Here is a 19369-nt window from a genome sequence, read left to right as displayed (position 1 = left end):
GTGGTATAAACACAATTGCGATTGCCATAACTATCACAGGTCAACTCAATATCAATAAGCTAAAATATTCACTGAACTATTTCCAATCACAAGTAGAGTTACACTCTTATTTCTATAATCATGTCAAATGTGTTGTGATGGGCTAGATCACATTATAAAATCTTCATAAAATCAGTGTACTTTGTGGAAGATTTTGTTGAACCTTTTTCACTTATTTTATATACTAAAATAATAGACATTTATAAACTTGTGTACCTTTTGTACATATATTGTCTTTTAACAGATATACAATACAAAATAAAATGCACAATATGTAATTTCAGGGGCAGTCATGGTGGTCAATGAGATTAGGGGAACCTGTGCCACCCCTGGCTGTCCTCTTCCACACACACACACACACACACACACACACACACACACACACACACACACACACACACACCTCTGCCTCTCCCTCACACACCACTTTAATACAGAATTGCATTTTGAAACTTATAAAACCACTTTTTGTTAGTAATTAGCATCCCCCTTAACTGCTGAGCCAGTAATATACTTAAGGTAGCCATCCTCTACTTCCACGTCCTCATCCCTGGCTGCTGCTGCAGCAGTAGCACCCACAGGAGTAGGCAGGTAGACATTTTCCAATCTCCCCTTAGAGTCTGTCTGTGGATCCTGAGAGGCACCAGCAGCAGCAGCGGCAACCTCCAGCCCATGGTTGATGTAGCTGGCCTCCTGGCTGGCCTCCAGCACTGGCATCTCCAACAGAAGACCTTTCAGTGTCTCACACAGCTCCCCGAAGCCAGGCCTACAGGTAGGCTCCTTATCCCAGCAGCTCTGCATGACCTCATACCTGTTTAGGATGAGATAGAGACAGAACAGGGAGGTGGCAGGGTGAGCTAGATCAAGGGTGTATCTTTGGTTTGAGAAGTGTATGTGTGTGTGTGTGTGTGTGGGAGGGGGGGGGGCCCTCTGTCAGAACATTTTTTTCTCCCATTTCCTACATTTTTAAATAAATTCATAGGGACGAAGGTGATAGAAAATACACAAAACAATTAGGTTGACCATAATGACAAATCATGCCATAAAGAATACGACTACAAACTATGTATAAGAACAATATGTCTTACTTTCTTCGTTGCACGATTGACAACGAGATGCAGGTGGATCAGGCGAGCAACAATGGTTCAGAGTAGAAATACTAAAACATTGAATTCTGCTGACCAACACAACGAAAATCCTTGGCCACATTTGAATTCAAGAGGGCCAACAGTATTCTGATGCAATGCCAGATGTGCCTGCCAAAGGTGACTGAACTGGCAGCATTCAATAAATCCACATTTATCTGCGGAAGCATGTTTTGATAAGTATTTTTGCATTGGTACTTTCAAACGTAGTTTTCATGGGTAATAGCAAGTTGCCAATTAGCAAACAACACGTTTTGTGGCATTGCCTTAGGACAACATCCTGTATGTAGGACACTGGCTAAATGATTTCACATAGTGTGACATGTGTTATGTTGTCATTACATTTGTATACATTTGTGTAGATGTTTATACATTTGTATAGATTTTTCTTTAATTTAAAATAAAATAGTTTTGGATTTATGCCTCCCTGATCTATTTTCACTGCGTGGGAGCGATCGCCCCATTTTACAGTTGGTTTTTAAAGTAACTAAGTACATTTTAACATTTTAAATGAACTACTTAGTACTTTTACTTGAGTGATTTTTCAGATAGATAATTTCACTTGTACTTGATTAATATTTCATCAAAGTACTGGTACTTTTACATAGGTACAATATTTAAGTACTTTTTCCACCTCTGCCGTTGCCTACCTGGTACTGTACCTGCTCACCTACATATGTTTAAACTTCACCTGGTGACTCAGGATGTGTAGATCCTTCAAAATAAAAGCACTAACAGGTGTTTAAAGTAATTAAAGTAAAAATGCTAATCAAATTTATTTAGCTTATTTAACAAATCAATAAATACATAACAAACAAATAATACATTGGATACAAAGTTGCTTACAATTTAGAGGTAGAAGTAAAACAGGTATAAATATTGGAGTATCTTGCAGTCACTGATTATACTATAAAAAAGTCTCATACATGAATTTAAATGGCATCAAATCAATTATGTTTCATATCGATCCTCCGCTGTCTGTAACACTCAACACAGGAACTCACAATTTATGGTCACAGTCCTCGGGTGGTTTGAGCCTGTGTCCGGTCAGCAGCAGCTCCAGCAGCTCGTGGTTGGGAACTCCGGGATAGGGAGTCCTCCCCCGGGACACAATCTCCCACATGGTCACCCCGAAGGACCACTGACAGGAAAGGGACAGGAAATCAGTAAGTATTTTTTTTATTGTTATTTAACCCTTGTGTTGTCTACCAGGCGACCATGAAAACAACACTTCTGTTGTCCCTTCTCAATGTTTTGTTGCTTTTTTAAAGTTCTTTTTATTCATGTTTTTATGTTTGTTTTTTAAAGGTTTTCTCGCTTTTTTCAACATTTTCATTTGCCTGACAACCACGACAAACTTACAACAAATTTTGAGATTTGCTCTGCAAGTCCGTCTGGCCATTCAAGCCCATTTCCAATTTTTCCAAATCAAGGCACCAAATCTAAAAATCTAAATCTAAAAAAGCACCATAGGGGCTCTATAAAAAAACGGAATAAATTACAAAAATACAACACATAAATAAGCATAAAACAAGAACACATGAGCAAACACAGGTAAAATGACACAACCACTATTCCAGATCATGACAACTGGCAGGTTAATGGCATGAGAAAAACACAACACAAGTAGCATGTACAGTAGACACAGGTAAAAGTCACACATTAAAACACATTCACAGTTGCACAGACAGACGCACAAAGCCCAAACAGAGAAACTACTAGTATCAACAAAGACCAAAATTGTTCTAGATTATGGCAGCATGTTTTTTTTTTTACGCACTCAACATACAAATTCAGTTCAGTAAATATCACAATGCAGAAATCACTGCTTTCAAAGACGATTTTCATGTGACTTTCAAAAAAAAGATGTTGTTCCACGGAGACTGAACTCACCACATCAGTTTTGGAGGTGTAGACGGACTCAGACAGGCTCTCCATGGCCATCCACTTGATAGGCACACGGATAGCTACTCTCTGACGATAATAATTGTTGCTGTAGATTTTCTTGGACAGGCCAAAGTCAGCCACACACACCCTAAGGTCATCACCCAGCCTGTGGATGAAAAAATGCATTTGCATAGTCAGCACAGGCAACAGAGAGGCAAAGTCCCTCCTCTGAGCCATAAATTACACAAATGATGAGGTTTGTCCTAGTACCACTTAGTTTTGTGTGAAACCGCTCGGTGAACTACATCTATTGTCTCACAATATATACAAAACCTTGTTTGCTGTTTGGCTTGCTTGCTAGCTAGCTAGTTTAGCTTTGTTCCATGTAGTCTATTTCCTGGATTATTGTACATTCTGCCGGATGTCCGTTACCTTCCTTTTTCTTTGTGGTTGAATTTTAAACTCTGGGTGATTTCTGAGGACTATGGTTAACTGCTCCTCAGATCTCTGCAGGGTAAATCCAGACAGCTAGCTAGAATATCTGTCCAATCTGAGTTTTCTGTTGCACAACTAAAACGTACACATGTTCCACCAAAACAAGTTCCTTCCCAAGGCTATACTGCAGCAGAACCGCCCATGACGATTGTGATTGGCTTAAAGAAATGCCAATAAACCACAGCACATTTTTTGTCTCCCATCCCAGAATGTTGTGAGGACTCGCCAGACCCTCTTTTGCAGCGCTGTGGTTGACATGTAACACATGTTATCTTACTTGATGTGTTTTATCCAGCGTCTTATTATCAGCCAGAATACAAAAGAACGAGTAACACCCGTTGCTGGTGCGAGTAACCAGCATTGTAGCTTCAGGGGGACGTCAAGTATGGGACTTTGGGGTTAGTATTCTTTCTATCTATAGCCCACGTATCTTACAACTTTTACGACAAGATGACGTATATCGTGAGAGACGAAGAATAAAAAAAGGATTCAGTAGCGGTTGGGATATGTAGACCAGGACCGGGAGTCATCCCAAAAGGATCAATAAAGAGAAGTCTAAGTCTAAGAGGGAAATCCCACGTATGCCCCCAGCAAATCACACCCTGATTAATTGCCTGATTGATCGCCTGATTGATCGCCTGATTAATCGCGTTCACTACCGTGCATATTGTTCCCAAAATAACGTCCCATTGTGGTTCACCGGAAGGGGAGGGACTTCGTCTCTCTATTATCTCTGGAGTCAGATCAAAACAAAATGAGAGTTCTGATGTTTTTCTATTTTTTGTCCCTAAACACACCATCTCTACTAAGGTCCTCAGTCTGCTTTATTAACATTTTAAGCAGCTTCCTTCCCGGATACAAGCCATGGCTGAATACCAATGGCTGAGGACAGAGACACAGTCATATACGGACAAGGAGTCGTTCATTTTGAAGCCCCCCTCTCAATGTCTCCATCTGATGGACTCACATGCAGTTGCGTGCAGCCAGGTCTCTGTGCAGGAAGCCCTGCGAGCTCAGATAGTCCATCCCCGCTGCAATGTCAATCATGAAGCGCAGGAGACTCTGATGGGGCACGACCTGCAAGAAGGGGCAGAGAAGAGGTGTATTATGGGATGTATTTACATTTTTGACCATACACATGTGCAGATCTAAGCATGTTGTGTGGTGGAGGTGTTGGGGGGTGTAAAGACAATGTGTAGTTTTTTTGCCAAAAGTCACATTTTTGTTATTTTATCATTGTTCAACAAAATAAGGACAGTTGTGTTATCAGTGTGTAACAATGTGTTATCAGTTATCAGTTTCATTCTCTACATGCATTATGGATTTCTTTTTCCTAGGCACTATAAAGCTAGAGCGGTCGCGTTCTTTGATAGATGTTACTATGGTTACAGGTGTGGTTGCTCTCATCTATCGCCAGGTTGTTCACTAAAATACAAATGTACTGCCTGGGTTAAGCTCAGGACAACCAACTAAAACTTTGGATAACATAGATAGAATGTACGTTAATCTTCCTACTCATAGATTTAAAAAAATACACGCAAAAACATCCAGCTGAAAGTAAAGTTACATTAACATTTGCTTTCCATTATTTATATCATGCTGACCTGCATGATACTGCTGTTTGTTCCAGGTATTTTATTACTAACAGTCCAATTTTCAATGGAATTGCAGATAAATTTAACCCATAAATGTGTTACCAATGTATGATACTGTTTATTATTCCAACAGGTCAAGGTGCTAAATTAACTTCCGCAGAAGAGATTTTTAATTGCAGAACACTTAATCATTCAATCAAATAAAAGGCTTCTTTTTATTTTATTTAGTTATCATCTTTTTTGTCTGTATGAAAAAAAATCCATCAACAAATATGATTTTTTTGAAGTTGTCATTGACAAATAAACGTTTTTTTTTTAACCTACTGAAGGGTAATGGTGACAACCAGATAGAGCCTGAGAGACACAGTCCAAGTCTGACGCCCCTCTAGGGACCTCTACAGGCTGCAATATTAATTGCATCACCCACTACATATGCAAAAACGTACTATGGCCTTCTACAGACAGACGATAGCTGAGATAAAAAAAACCATTTATTTTGTGTTCCAACACAGACGGTTACAGCACAGAACAGCAGTCAGCTGACCCTGGCTCAATGTTTGCCACAGCACAATTCAAGGTATTTTTTTTGCGGTCTAATTCTGGTTCTGTTTCTGACATCCATATGTCAAATTTTGAACTTTTGTCTGGAGGGCTATGGAGACTATAAAGGGACCAAAATGAAAAGTTTTACTTTCTGGGAAACTAAAATGTGGCAAAGCTGTGATGTAATTGCTATTTAATTGCTGTTCACCATGAAGAAACAAACTACTCTCTAACCAATCTTCTATCTGTTCTAGAAGTCAAATGTCAAAGTGTCCTTGTGTGCATCTGTCTATGTCAGCATGTGCCGACGTTGCAATTTGCCTCATTCATGTGCATCTATGTGCAGACTGCATCTCACCATAGGAATATCGCCATATCGTGTAGCAATGAGGAAGCGGCGCAGGTCTCCGTGTTTGATGTAAGGCAGGATGACCAGAGGAACAGGCAGAGGACAGTCCTGCTCTCTCTGTAAAGTAACCGCTGCAGGACAACCACACACACACACACACACACACACACACACACACACACACACACACACACACACACACACACACACACACACTTGTCACAAGGCTGCTGCTGCAGTAGAGGACAGAAGGCTAAACTTCTGAAGGGAAATTGTTTTGGTGGAACAGTCGTGCAACAGAAAACTCAGATTGGACAGATAGTCCAGTTATCTGCCTGTATTTACCCTGAAGAGATCTGAGGAGCAGTTAACCATAGTCTTCCTAAATTGACACAATGAAAAGGGGAAGGTGATGGATATCCGGCCGAAAAGTTTCCCTCAGCACCGGAGCAATCCCAGAAGTTGAACTTTGTGGATATAGACTACATTGCCTCTAAGCAGAGATCTTCAACAGGGGATCCGGGGCCCCTTGAGGGTCTTCAGAGGCACAGCAGTTTTTTTCAAAATCTTTGTCATCTGTGTGTGGGCAGAGCCCCGAGTGTAGGGGGAGGGGTTAGACGGAGCCCAGAGGAGACGCTACTTTCAAACTTTGCTGATTTTTTAACATTACCAACCCTGCCTCAAAGATACATGCTATTATAGTCCAATAGAAAACACCTGAGAGTTCAGAATAAGTATAGCTTACCTAGTAGTCTGACCACATTTTCATGATCAAAGTTCTTCATGATCTCTGCCTCTCTCAAAAACTCATGTAAGTCTTCTTGGCTGTGGATTCCAACTAGAGGAGTGGGACAGAGAAATATTACAAAAATTAGAAGCAGCAAAGTAAAGTAGAGTTCTGATAAAGGGTTTGATATCAGAACACACCTCTCATGGTCTTCACAGCCACCTTGATGTCCAACCCTTCATCTGGTGTAAAGACCCCTTCATAGACTGAGCCAAACTCTCCTGTAGAACAGAAAACCAAGACTATATGTTATCACTCTCACTTCTTCTCCCAGGTTAAACATCTTTAAATAGTGGACATCTGATTGTTGAACTAAGCTTTGGTTGTAGGCTTTAGATAATTTGATTGATGTCCATTACAGTGATTTCCAATGCACAAGAGGTTTGCTGATATTAGAAATCGCTAACCTTGTTGAAGCTGAACTATGGTGTAGTATAGTAAAAAGAATGAACTCTTGTGGTAAACCTGCAGACTCATGGGTTACACCGCCATATCATCAAAACGAGAGGTGATTAACTTCCAAAAGTCGTCACTAGATCTCATGCTAGCAGCATAGTTCCAGAGACCGCAATGTTAGTTGGTCTTCCAAGCAACATTTGGATGGGTTGCCATGACAATTTGTGGTAATTCATGGTCCCCAGTGGATGAATACAAAAGACTTTGTTGACTATTTTCTAAAGTTTTTACTTATTCAGGGAAATATTTACATGTCTACTTGGATTTTATGGATTGGGACAAAATTTGGTACAGACAGTTAAGGTTCCCAGGCAATATATGCTTATGACTTTGGCAATCTTCTAGTCTCGCATTGCCAGACCTGACCTACCTCCACAGAGCTGGAAGGCGATCTGCTGAGTGAGTCTACACAGCAATTCCGGGATGGTAATTAAACCAATCCCAATAGTCTTGGGCGGTGCTAGGCGCTGAATATGTTTTGGTGGAACATGTGTACATTCAAAGGTTGTTTTAGTCATGCAACAGAAAACTCAGATTGGACAGATAGTCTAGCTGGCTGTTTGGCTTTACCCTGCAGCAATCTGCGAAAAAGGTTCACCATAGTAAATCAACCAGTTTAAAATGCCAACATCAGCAATGTCTTAACCACTATTGGATGGATTCGATTTGGTAGAGATGAATTATATTACATGTCATTTGGCTGACGCTAAATTGACTTACAATATATATATATATCAATTGGGGGGTTTAGTGTCCTACTCAATATTCCACTATGGGATTATAACCAGAGTCTCCCACACCAAAGGCACGTGAAACATCCACTACACCACAGCACCCTATTGTAATAACTTAAATGATTCCCTTTTTAATTTTCATCTGGTGCCATTATCTGGTGAAAATGTAACTAGTCCAATACAAACACCACAATATGTTCAATGCCAACATTTTTAGAATGATTTTTTGTTTGTTAGGCAACAATCATAATTATGATAGATAAACTATGGTTGAGGTATGGTTTAGAAATTAGGCAATAGTTACACTTCCATTTTGGGAAAGATAATGGTTACTTTTTGTTTAGTTTTTTAAAAGGAAACATTCATTACTGGACTGTGAAGAGACATGAACTCTGCTCTCCTGCATAAATCAACTGAGCTGCTTTAACCAATCAGGTGTACTATAGAAGGGATCAAGACATCTCCAGTGTTATTCCCCCCATTGAGATGGTCCAGCGAGGCTTGAACAGGATTATTTGTATTGAGGAATCGTGAACTGACCTTTCCCAAGCTCCTTGCCCAGGGTGAGCTTGTTTCTCTCTACCAGGACCTCCTTAAGACTGTCCAGCAGCCTGTCGCTGAGCCCTTCCAACAACTGGACCACACCCTCACCCACTGAAACAAATAGGAAATCAAAGGATAGAGCTTTAACAATCACAAATATTGCTGTACAAATAATTCTGTCAGAAATAATTGCAATAAACAAACTACAGTAATTAGTGCTTTCAGTCAATTTTTTAAATTTTGAATAAATCCCAGATACACCTTACAGTTACATCACTGTTATGTGACCGATTTATTGTAATAACATAAATACACAGTCTATGAAGTAAACCATGCCTCTTTATTATCATAAAACTGTAAGTCGCCTTGTCATTTTGCTATGAGCGTGTATGGGATCAAGTGCCACCAACAAGCATAGCTCAACTCAACAATCCAACTGAAAACCTAAAACTCCCTTAAAACAGACACCGGCAAGTTTTCAACAGAGTCTGGTCTTCCTTAAAGGTGCCCTGTCACACGCAGCTTTTGTGATTGGACTGATTTCTCCTCTTATTTCTTTTCAGTTGCTAGAGCTAACAGAGGAGGGGGCAGTTCATTTTCACATTCACGATATAACACAAACATGTAAGGACCTGATATATTTTTAAAAATGCAAATAAAAACGGTTTTGTGCGGCAGGGCACCTTTAAATACCCACATGAAGGAAATTAAGTCTACATCTGTATTTTCTACATGTGTATTTTGAAGACATTTTACAATATAAATAATTTAATGAACCAGAAACAGTTGACTGAAAGTACCAAATGACAGCACATTATATACATATTCTTATGCTTTTTACTGTAATTGTTGTATGGGATTAGATTTGTATCAAAGCCTTTGTGAAATACCTTTCAAGTATCAAACAAAAAAATTGAATATCATGCTTACTACTGGCGGGCTCAGTTGCCGCCTCCACCTCCTGTGGACGTCGGTAGGAAAATTCAGCCATCGGCAAAAACTCTCCTTCTGGGTCAGACCTGTGGGAAAATTGCAACTTTCATTCATTCATCAGTAAATTTGTTTTAAAAGTTAAGTCATCATCACCTTGTGTTTTAACTGTTTTCGAGAGTTCCCACACATATGGGAATATATGAAACTATTTTTGTCAAGTTTGCAGTCATTGGATAATAGACAAACAATATGTTGTCCTGAGGGTAAACAGTTCTTGGCACCATAACTAAATTAATTTCCTATCTGATGTCCCCACAGCAGCTGGCAGCTGACATTAAATTTGGTATTAAAATCATGTTCATTGATATACAATTATCTTGATGAATACTGGAATAAACTCTACATCGTCGAACAATAAAACTATTAAAACTTGCTTAAATTAGGTAGCATCTACAGTTTATATTTTTTATACTATAAAGTGCACCAAAGTCAGAATTTAGAAATTTTACGCAAAACCTTCTCGTTGTTGTCTTTTTCTCCATTCCAAAAAAACCTTTCTTCATAGTTTTCCCACCATGCTGTGTGTCCAGTCCAAAAGATTGCAATTCCTAGAATGGTGAAGGAATGTCCTGCCTCTAATTGGCTAATACTTGTTGCTTTCGTTGGTTGGATTGGTTAGGTTTGGGCATGAGGAGTGAGATTGGTTAGGGTTATTGTACGAATACTAGGGTAAACCAATCAGAAGTTGAGTAAGACAGAGTAGGGCGGGACATTCTTTCACTATTGTAGGAGACGCAAATTTGCGTCCAGTCCACAGTTAACAGGCAGCCTCCTCCTTGTGTACACTGATAGTTACTGCAAAAAAAACAACTACTGTATGGTCCGGTTTCTAATTATAAACAGTGAAGGATGCACGCAGAGAAAGGTGTTAGAAAACTCATTCTTCAACAAATCAACATTTTCAGTATTTGGAAATGAGGCAACCTGCTGGTGTGCAGCAAAATTACTTTTTAGAGGTACCTTTTGATACGTAATATGTGCCTGATGCGTTAATCTACTCATTGGGCACTGATGATGTTAGTTAATTTTGTACTCTGAGCTGAAAATAGATTTTCTACTTGGGATAATGAACAACAAAAACTACTCTTCACATTGATTTCCTCCACTTGTGTGCACGCATCTCATGTAGGATTCCATTACCTGAGTTTAATGTAGTTGCTGCGCAGGAAACACACAACAATAGGAACTACAGCCATGAGCAGTAAGATGCCAAATAAAACACCAACTGTCAGCCATATGGCGAAGCGACTCTGCTGCCGAGGAGCTGGCACTATTACAGGCACGGAGATGTTTGAGTCCGTGGTCACAGTGATCATCACAGGTGGAACTTTCCCTGTTAGAACACAGAAGTGTTAGCTTTGGCTCAGATGCTATAGCACCCAGTGGCAAGCAAGCAGATGTACTTACACACAAGCATATGTATGTCAAAAGTGGCAATTACAAGACAGTGCTAACCATACTGTAACAGTGGCACAAGTAGAGAAGAGTCATACAGTCAGCAAACTGACTCAGTATCAATCACCATGCAATGCCTATTTAAAGTTTGATAACATTATCTTACATTGGTCACAATTAACTGCTTGTCATACCCATAGACTGAAAATATAATGGACAAAGTTCTGCATTTTAAAAGTGAAGCCAATGCGGAAGTGCATATTATCTAATTTCCAGCAGAGGGTGACTTCCCTGTTTGCAAAAAGAAGTCTGTGTTTATAGAAGTCTATGAGATTTGGTAACTCAATAATGATTTTCAGTTTATGGCTTCAATTGCTAGTCTTCTCCAATACAGCATGATGTTCATTTTGTAAATGAAAGTCCCATTTATTTTGAAATAGACAATAAAGCAGGGGTGCTTTAAGGGCATGGCTACCTGCCTATCAGGACAGAGGCTTAGCAACGCTAAAACATTAATATAGATCTAGATGGATAGAACTAGCTTTTGGGTAATGTCTGTGCATGTTTTCACTTCTATAAATTAATTGGAACACTTTGGTCCCCTAAAAATGTCTTGTTCAGCATCTTTCCAACTAAGCTAGCTAGCTAGCCTTCTCTAGCATTAGCTGGTAATTTAAGGGAAAGTTTGTTGATTTTCTATCCCGCTTTACATGCAGATAAATGGTGGCAGTAAATGGAGTTCGGTGTTTACCTGCCAGTCAATTTCCACCTGATAACTTGCTTCAGAAGGGTTAAAAATTGGCAACTTTTCCTCTTTAGGTCAGGTCAATTTTAATGGTTAGGATTGCTAAGTCGCTTTAGTTTTCTTTGAAAATATAGTCCAATAAGCAAGCTAACTCTTTCTACTAGCTAGAATGGAACGCTCACATGTTTATTGCCCACCACACTGGCTGCCTCTTCCCTGTTGTTCACTTTCCCTGGACTTTCTAATTTGTTTATATATCTAGTCTGGCTTACATACATCTATGCATAGTAACAGTGGCAGTGGAAGAAAGTGGCGCCCCACGCAGGGTGGATATATCATTCCAGGCTTGCACTGAGAGTCTGTAGTCGCGCTGTGGATTCAGATCTGTGATGCTGACTGATGTGTTGGTCAGCCCTCCTGAGGCTGGCAGGAAAACCACGTCGTCCCCACATGCCTCCCACCGACTGCCAGCTTCTGCTTCTTTCTCACACTTGATGTAATACTTTACTTCCTGTCTGCCTCCTCGGTCATGGGGAGGATCCCACGTCATTATCAGCACAGAGTCATTATGATGATGGGCTGTTAGATTAACAGGGGCAGAGGGCGGCTCTGTGAAGGACAAGACATCATAGTCATGATAGCAGACATGGATGACACAAACAAGTGGGAAAATAAGTGGTGTCCGTCTGCCAGTCTGCCATGGTGTCTCTTCTGAATCTACAATCAACTTATGATTTAATGTTCACAATACACATTAAATTACCTGTATTCACCCTGTCTAAAATGCTCCGTATTAGCGCCCAACTCACAAAAAAGCCCCGGCTTCTCTGATTGATCATCATTTAAAAAGACAGTTTTGGCCTTTATTGTCTAATCCTGCATATTCCAATAAACCCACTGAGTGTCTCTTACTGGTGCAGCCCAGGTCATCGGGGTCCGCTGGCAGGCGGCTGAAACCCTGTAGACAATCGCACCTCTCTGATCCCTCCACATGTGTCCTGCTGTTCGGTGGGCACGGTCGGCATCCTCCACTCTCATTGGCTGGTTTGTAGTAGCCCATCCTACATCCTGGTTAAAAAGGAACACAGTAGTGATTGTCTCTTTCCTATCACTGATAATAGTAGTGTTTGTAAAACCTTTATTTTTTTTATATTCTTATTGTTGGCTCAGTGGTTCAGCAGGTAGGCTGAGTAATGGTTTTGAAACCTGTTGTCCAGCCTTGTGCCTTTCTTGGGCTTTTCTGTGTGGAGTTTGCATGTTCTCTATGTTTTCATCCATTCTGCAGGTTTCCTTTTCACAATGAAGATATGCATAGGAACCTGCCATTAACTTTCATGTATTTGTATTACAACTGGAGTTGGTTCCCGTTGCTCCTTAATTAGTTAGGATGGGTTAAATGTGTAAATGCAGAGGACACATTTCATATATATATATATATATATATATATATATATATATATATATATATATATATACGTACTGTATATACTGTATTAATACATGTATATTTATATATGGTTGTAGTATTTGTTTCACTAGTGCAAAATCCATTATTTTTGTCTAACACTTTGATCCAGACCTTAACGTCTGGAGAACTGGAGTTATTCACCAGGAAAATGACAGAACAGCACTTAAAATTGCCAAAATTGAGATGACCTTGAGCAAGGCACCAAATCCCCAGCTACAGCGAAAAATATGTTTTTTTGGCATTTAAAGAAACAACAATACTAGGGCAGAGTTATTAATATTTACTGTATTACGTTTATTTATCATTGTTCTTATTTCACAAATGTGAAAATGACATCAGCTCATTTGTTTTAATAAAGGGATTCCATCATTTGTCTTTTTAAAAACTGTAACTAAGATATTTAGTGACCAGCACATTTGACAGTGTAAAAATAAACTATGCAATGATGACTCCTTTTAAATGACCTCAAACATATCCATGACATGTCTGCACCAACTCTTCTTGTTACTCATTGGCCACCATACACACCAACACTCATACATCCGCAACAATATCCTCAGATAAATACAGTACGCCCAGCTGGAATTTAATAGCTAGGGAGCTCAATAGGAGCCCCCCAAAAAAAGAATTGCCCCTCGCAAATATTGATCTGGCCACCATATCAATATAGGTTAACAAGACATTTTGGCCCTCTTAGTTATTGTTCTTAGTTTTTTCAAAGTTTTTGATGCTTTAAGATTTTTTTTTTATTTCTGACGCTCTTTCCAATGTTTTGGCATTTTCTTCGACATTTTTGTCTACCCAACTGTAAGTGAATAGACTACATGGGACATGCAACAATACAATCATAGATCGAGTAAAAGCAATAAACTACACATGTCTGGTCCAGTTAGATTATCTAATCCGACTATTGCCGTTTCTTTTAGCATTATAACGGTTCCAAAGAAATGTGAACTACACGTACGGCCCAAAGAGGATCAAAATGGTCATGTTGTTAATGCTCTTCTGTCAGAGGGGAGAGTAAACAATGTAGCTGCTATACACCACCACTAAGGCTGCTTTAAGTAAAGAAACCATGACAGAATGAAGAATGATATCTGTTGAGCAGTGCACAGGAAATATGTTAATCTAAGAAGGAAGATGATTATGATGAAGAGGATATGAAAGTCATCTGTGGAGTCTGTAAAAGATACTTGTCCTGTGAAATGATGCGTCAGCAGATGACTTGTTGCTTGTTCAGCAACCAGCTGTTGCAGAGACTTTGAACAAAAATAAAATGCTGTCATGGTAACATCTGTGGCAGTCCATGTCAATACTAGTCTCACTTTGCCAGACCTTCCTCCACAGGGCTGCGGAGGAGGGTCTGGTTCGTCCATAGCAACGTGGCATGGAAGAAAAACATGCTTTGGTTTATTTATCATTTCTATAAACCAATCACAATCATCTTGGGCTGTGTTAAGCTCTGCATGGAGTCCCGGCGGTTGTACGTTCGAAAGTTGTTTAAGTTATGCAACAGAAAACTCAGATTGGAAAGATCGTTTAGCTAGCTGTCTGGATTTACCCTGCAGAGATCTAAGGCGCAGTTAACTGGAATTTAGAATTCCAAAGGAAGCGTTAAGTAAGTAAAGGAAAAAAAAGGACTTACAGCAGAATTTTCGGCGGCAACGGTGCATTCCTGGAAGTGGAAGGTCGAGGATAGAAACTATGTAGATACCAGATACTAATTCCTTGCATGTTGAAAAAGTCTTGTCATTTTGTCATTAAATTCTGCTCTTAACTGAGTCCCAATCCTTCTTTAGAAGATAGAACTAACTGGAGTTGTTCAACCTAATTTTAACATGTTAGGAATTGGTTAAAAAAAAAAGACATACATACAAAATCAAACCATAGCCTATCCCTCTTTTTAAAAGATAGATTTCTCAGACATATTGTGAATACTATTTATCTATTATTTACAAATGTCCTTTATATAATTTAGAATTTGTGTAGTGTTTGTTTTGCAAAGTTATGTGCATTAGCGGCTGTGGCTCAGTGGTAGAGCGGTGTGAATGTGTGTGAGTGTGTATATCTGATGAGCAGGTGGCACATTGTACGGCAGCCTCGGCCACAGTGTATGAATGTGTGTGATTGGTGAATGTTTCCTGTATGATGTAAAAGCGCTTTGAGTAGTCGGTAAGACTAGAAAAGCACTATATAAATGCAGCACATTTACATTTAAAGCACGTCGAGTTGCCTCTGTGTTAGCAAAATAAACTAAACTAACCTAATAAATTACATATGAAAAATATGAAAGGAAAATCCTCTGTACCTTGACAGGTGTCATTCATGACTTGGTGGCCGGGTTCACAGGTGCATCGCCCCTGCAGTGGACCCCATACTCCGTCCACATTACACTCTCCAACAGGGGGAAAAACCTCAACAGCTCCCTTCACACAGGAACCCGTCAAGGGACCCGACATGGCCCCCGTCCCCTTAAACAGGGCCAGGTTAGCGACGGTGTCAGGGCACCTCCTGTAGTACAGTCTGATGGATGTTATCAGCACACATGTTCCTGAGTAGGAGAAGGCCAGCTGGAAGCCTCCACGGCTGACCGAGCCCAGACTCAGAGCCAGGCTGCGCTTCAGGTGGCTTGGTATTTGGACTGTGACAGGGAATGGCTCGGAGTCCTGAAGGTCCAGGACTTTCCAACCATTTCTAAATCTCAGGGTTGGCGTGTCAGAGTCAAATAGGTGAACTTGTAGCGAGCTAGACTGACCAGATAGCTCTTCTTCTTGGGCAAATGAAATATCCATCAGTAGATTGTGGGCATCTTTCCTCTCCATCCACTGGCTTAAAATAGTTCTGGTCGTCCTTATTCTACAAGCTTGGAGCACAGGTACTGGCCTCGGGTTGCCCAATGTTAACGAAATTTCACTCCACTGCGATGATAGGAAAGATGCAAAAGAACATGAGTGAAAATCGGCAGAAGAAGTACAGGTACACACACAAACCTTGATAAGACTTAAGCAACCTCTGTAGTCTTTACAAGACAAGTCTTGCATGCCCGGACCTACCTCCACAGCTCTGTGGAGCAAGGTCTGACAGCACATACATTCTAGGATAGGAGAAAAACGTGCTCCGGGTTGTTTGCATTTCTTTAAGCCAATCACAGTAGTCTCTGGGATGCTAAGCTCCAGACCCAACAACGGTGGCTCTGCGAAATGGTCTTAGGAAGGAACTTGTTTGGGAGGAACATTTGCACCCAGCAAAAGAAAACACCATACACAGCACAATGTCAAAAGAAGTTAACTGTTCACACAATCCAGTCACGTGAGCTATGTAAATGACCTGGATACATGTGGTTTTGCCATGTGTACTGGTCCCACGACGTCCTAGTTAGATACTAAATGCTGTAAACATATTCTTTGTAAATCTTAACAATCGTTCCCTGAAAGAGCCAAGCAGGCATAATGAGGTATGCATAATATGATACTCAAACTGCATATCAGCCAGTCATATTTTATATACTGGAAGAATTTACTGTGTTGAAAACCAAAGCATTGTTTTCCAACTTCCATACCATTATTTCAATTGTTTAAAAATGTCATTAAAGTGCTGGAATGAATTAAATGTGATTAATGTACCACATTATACAGTTACATATTGCCAAAATATAGAATATATACATTAACACACGTTTGTACAGTTAGCAATTGACAATTAGGGTAACCTGTTGTTATGTAATTATTCAGTGAAGAATTAAACTGTGTTTTCACTGTACATGAAGTCTTATAAAAAAATTAAAATGTGTCACTCAGCAACCCAACTTACTTGTTTGGGGGGGTCAGAATCCCATTCCAATTTGGTCTGTTTGTCAGAATTGAAAATCTCCACTAAGCAAAGAAAAAGAGAGAAAGTCAACTCTGTTACTCAGTGGAATCATGCTGGACTTTGTACAACAGACAGTTTCCAAAACCTTAATCCAAGAGCAGCATGAACAATTGTAATTAAACATGTAAATATTAGGACTGGAACCATACTTTGTGTCACAGTGTAGACTGTCGTTCAGTATAAGACAGCGGGACAAAAAGTCCCCAATTTCCCAAGTGTTTTCAGCTTATCTTCATCAGGCTGGTTTACGCCTTTGCTTCCTCTTTCTTGATAAACACATTTTTGGTAGATGTGATTGACGTTCTCATGTTTTGTTTTGGTTTTTTTATAGAAGGAGCTGCAGACAAATGACTGAAAAATATCCCTTTATTTATATAGAAATGTGCAAAAACAAAAAATGTGACCTCTTTTCAAAAGTGACACGGAAACTGTATTTTATCATGAATAACAAAAATGTAATGATAATTTAAAAATAAGGTTTCTGAATCAAACCCCACGTCAAAATAACTAAATCAATGAAATAAAGCTCGTCCAATAAATAAACTTAGAAGATGTGTTGACGTCTCAAGTCAAACAAGTGAAATCAAAAGTAGATTATCTCAAGCGTTGTAAATCTTACACGTAATATTCTTTACACATTTAAAGTGATTTTTAACCAATTTACTATCAATAAATCCCTTACTTTTAATATAATAAAAAATATAATATTTGAAAACGACTGTAAGTGTGTGAAAGTCAATACAGTAATTGTCTGTATTCTAGGTTAGATTACACAGTACTTTTTTATCACTTCCAGTGTCAAAAAGGACTTTTTTCCTGGAACACCTCCTGTCAACCCTCTCAAAGTCCACTGGAACATGCTTTTGGAGTTTAAATACATGGTCATACCATCACATAAGCATGTTAAAATTTGATACATTAATTAAAAAAGCAATTTGAATACACCTGAGCACTCACCCTCCTCTGCTTGATATTGTATGTCACAGCCGGCTTCCCACATCCAGACCCACAACAGGATCAAAGTAGGCCAGCCACGCCACGGTGTAGAGTTACACCCAGCCATGTCTTCAGCTCCTCCACTGCTGCCACTTCTTACATCCAGCCTGTCAGAGTTCCCCTCAGCGGTCAGACCGATAACATGTTGTCTGTGTACATCTACTTCTGATTTGGCTCAGAGGACTGTCGTAATTAATCTGCTGAAATGAGCCTTCCTCCTCTGGAAAATACGCCCCCCTTCTTTTGAGTTCCTGTATTTATGTGCTACTGCTGCTTTAAAGAAAACAATAGGACCACATTCCCCAGAACACACACATTACAGCAATACTATAAGAAGTAATACACTAAACAAACTTTAATGGTAGGTGTAGAAGTGAAGTGGAATTTGCAGAAACACCGCATTGGGGTATGATGAGACTAACGGGAAAAGCTCAGACCACATCAGGACATTCACAGGTCACAGGTCAGGGGATGAGACTGTTCGGCAAACTCTTTAATAACCAAACCTGTTCATGTAGTCATGTTTGTCTCTCTACAGATTCAGGGAATCTAGACAGCTGTATGGAAAGAGATGTTTTGATTCAGGATTGTCACTTTTTGGAGGTCGGAGGGCCAGCCACACTTTAGAATACTTCCCAGAGAGAGACAGAGACAAAGAGAGAGAGGCTGAACTAGGCTTTATTATCTGATACTACCCAGAGAGAGAGAGAGAGAGAGAGAGAGAGAGAGAGAGAGAGAGAGAGACAGAGAAAGAGAGACAGAGAGAGAGAGGCTGAACTAGGCTTTATTATCTGATAGCACCCAGAGAGAGAGAGAGAGAGAGAGAGAGAGAGAGAGAGAGAGAGACAGAGAGAAAGAGAGAGAGAGAGAGGCTGAACTAGGCTTTACTATCTGATAGAAAATGAAATGTAACTCCCAGATTTTGATACACTGTGACCAGACAAAAATGCAACATCTACTTGGAGAAAATAGTGTGAGCGCTGTAGAAGCAGCGAGATATGTGAGCGCATGGGACAGTCTGAGAGACAACCAGCACAACAACACGTCACATCTGTAGTTCATCTCCCCATCTTACTCTGCCTTCTCATCTGTTTTTTCACGTTTTGTTGATTGTTTGCTTCTGTCGTTGTTTTCTTTCTTACATTTCTGTTTTTTATCTTAACTGTGTGTATTTTTGTTCAGTCAATGAATTGTGTTAATGTATTTCTTCTCACATTATTATCCTTGATCCTTTGGCAATATTGTTATTTGCAATTTTGAATTGAATTGAGAGAGAGAGAGAGAGAGAGAGAGAGAGAGAGAGAGAGAGAGAGAGAGAGAGAGAGAGAG

General features: G+C 39.8%; 1 protein-coding gene and 1 long non-coding RNA gene across 3 annotated transcripts in view; one reads left to right on the top strand and one right to left on the bottom strand.

Moving 5' to 3' along the window:
* Positions 1-433: 433 nt before the first annotated feature.
* On the bottom strand, positions 434-18251 carry si:ch73-40a2.1 (tyrosine-protein kinase receptor TYRO3). 2 transcript variants are annotated; one of them, XM_034856714.1, is made up of 15 exons: positions 18002-18251; positions 16976-17046; positions 15483-16092; positions 12619-12774; positions 11983-12315; positions 10707-10899; positions 9504-9592; positions 8571-8684; positions 6981-7061; positions 6799-6891; positions 6063-6184; positions 4534-4643; positions 3078-3237; positions 2189-2325; positions 434-850 (listed from the first exon to the last, which is right to left on the bottom strand). In XM_034856714.1, the coding sequence occupies exons 1-15, from the start codon at positions 18105-18107 to the stop codon at positions 511-513; spliced, it is 2715 nt and encodes a 904-aa protein (XP_034712605.1). In that variant the 5' UTR covers positions 18108-18251; the 3' UTR covers positions 434-510. The 2 variants fall into 2 exon arrangements, with proteins under 2 accessions (XP_034712605.1, XP_034712606.1); XM_034856715.1 differs by having other exon boundaries at positions 16985-17046.
* The window catches only part of LOC117934915, a 15063-nt gene continuing 4792 nt past the window's right edge, over positions 9099-19369 (top strand). Inside the window, exons 1-2 of the long non-coding RNA XR_004654617.1 lie at positions 9099-9197; positions 10249-10250. This is a non-coding gene — a long non-coding RNA (uncharacterized LOC117934915). The remainder of the gene's footprint in view (positions 9198-10248; positions 10251-19369) is intronic.

Source organism: Etheostoma cragini, chromosome 19, assembly GCF_013103735.1.
Source record: "Etheostoma cragini isolate CJK2018 chromosome 19, CSU_Ecrag_1.0, whole genome shotgun sequence".
Taxonomy (NCBI): domain Eukaryota; kingdom Metazoa; phylum Chordata; class Actinopteri; order Perciformes; family Percidae; genus Etheostoma; species Etheostoma cragini.
Note: the sequence above shows the minus strand (reverse complement) of the source record. Positions and strands in the feature narration are given on the sequence as shown.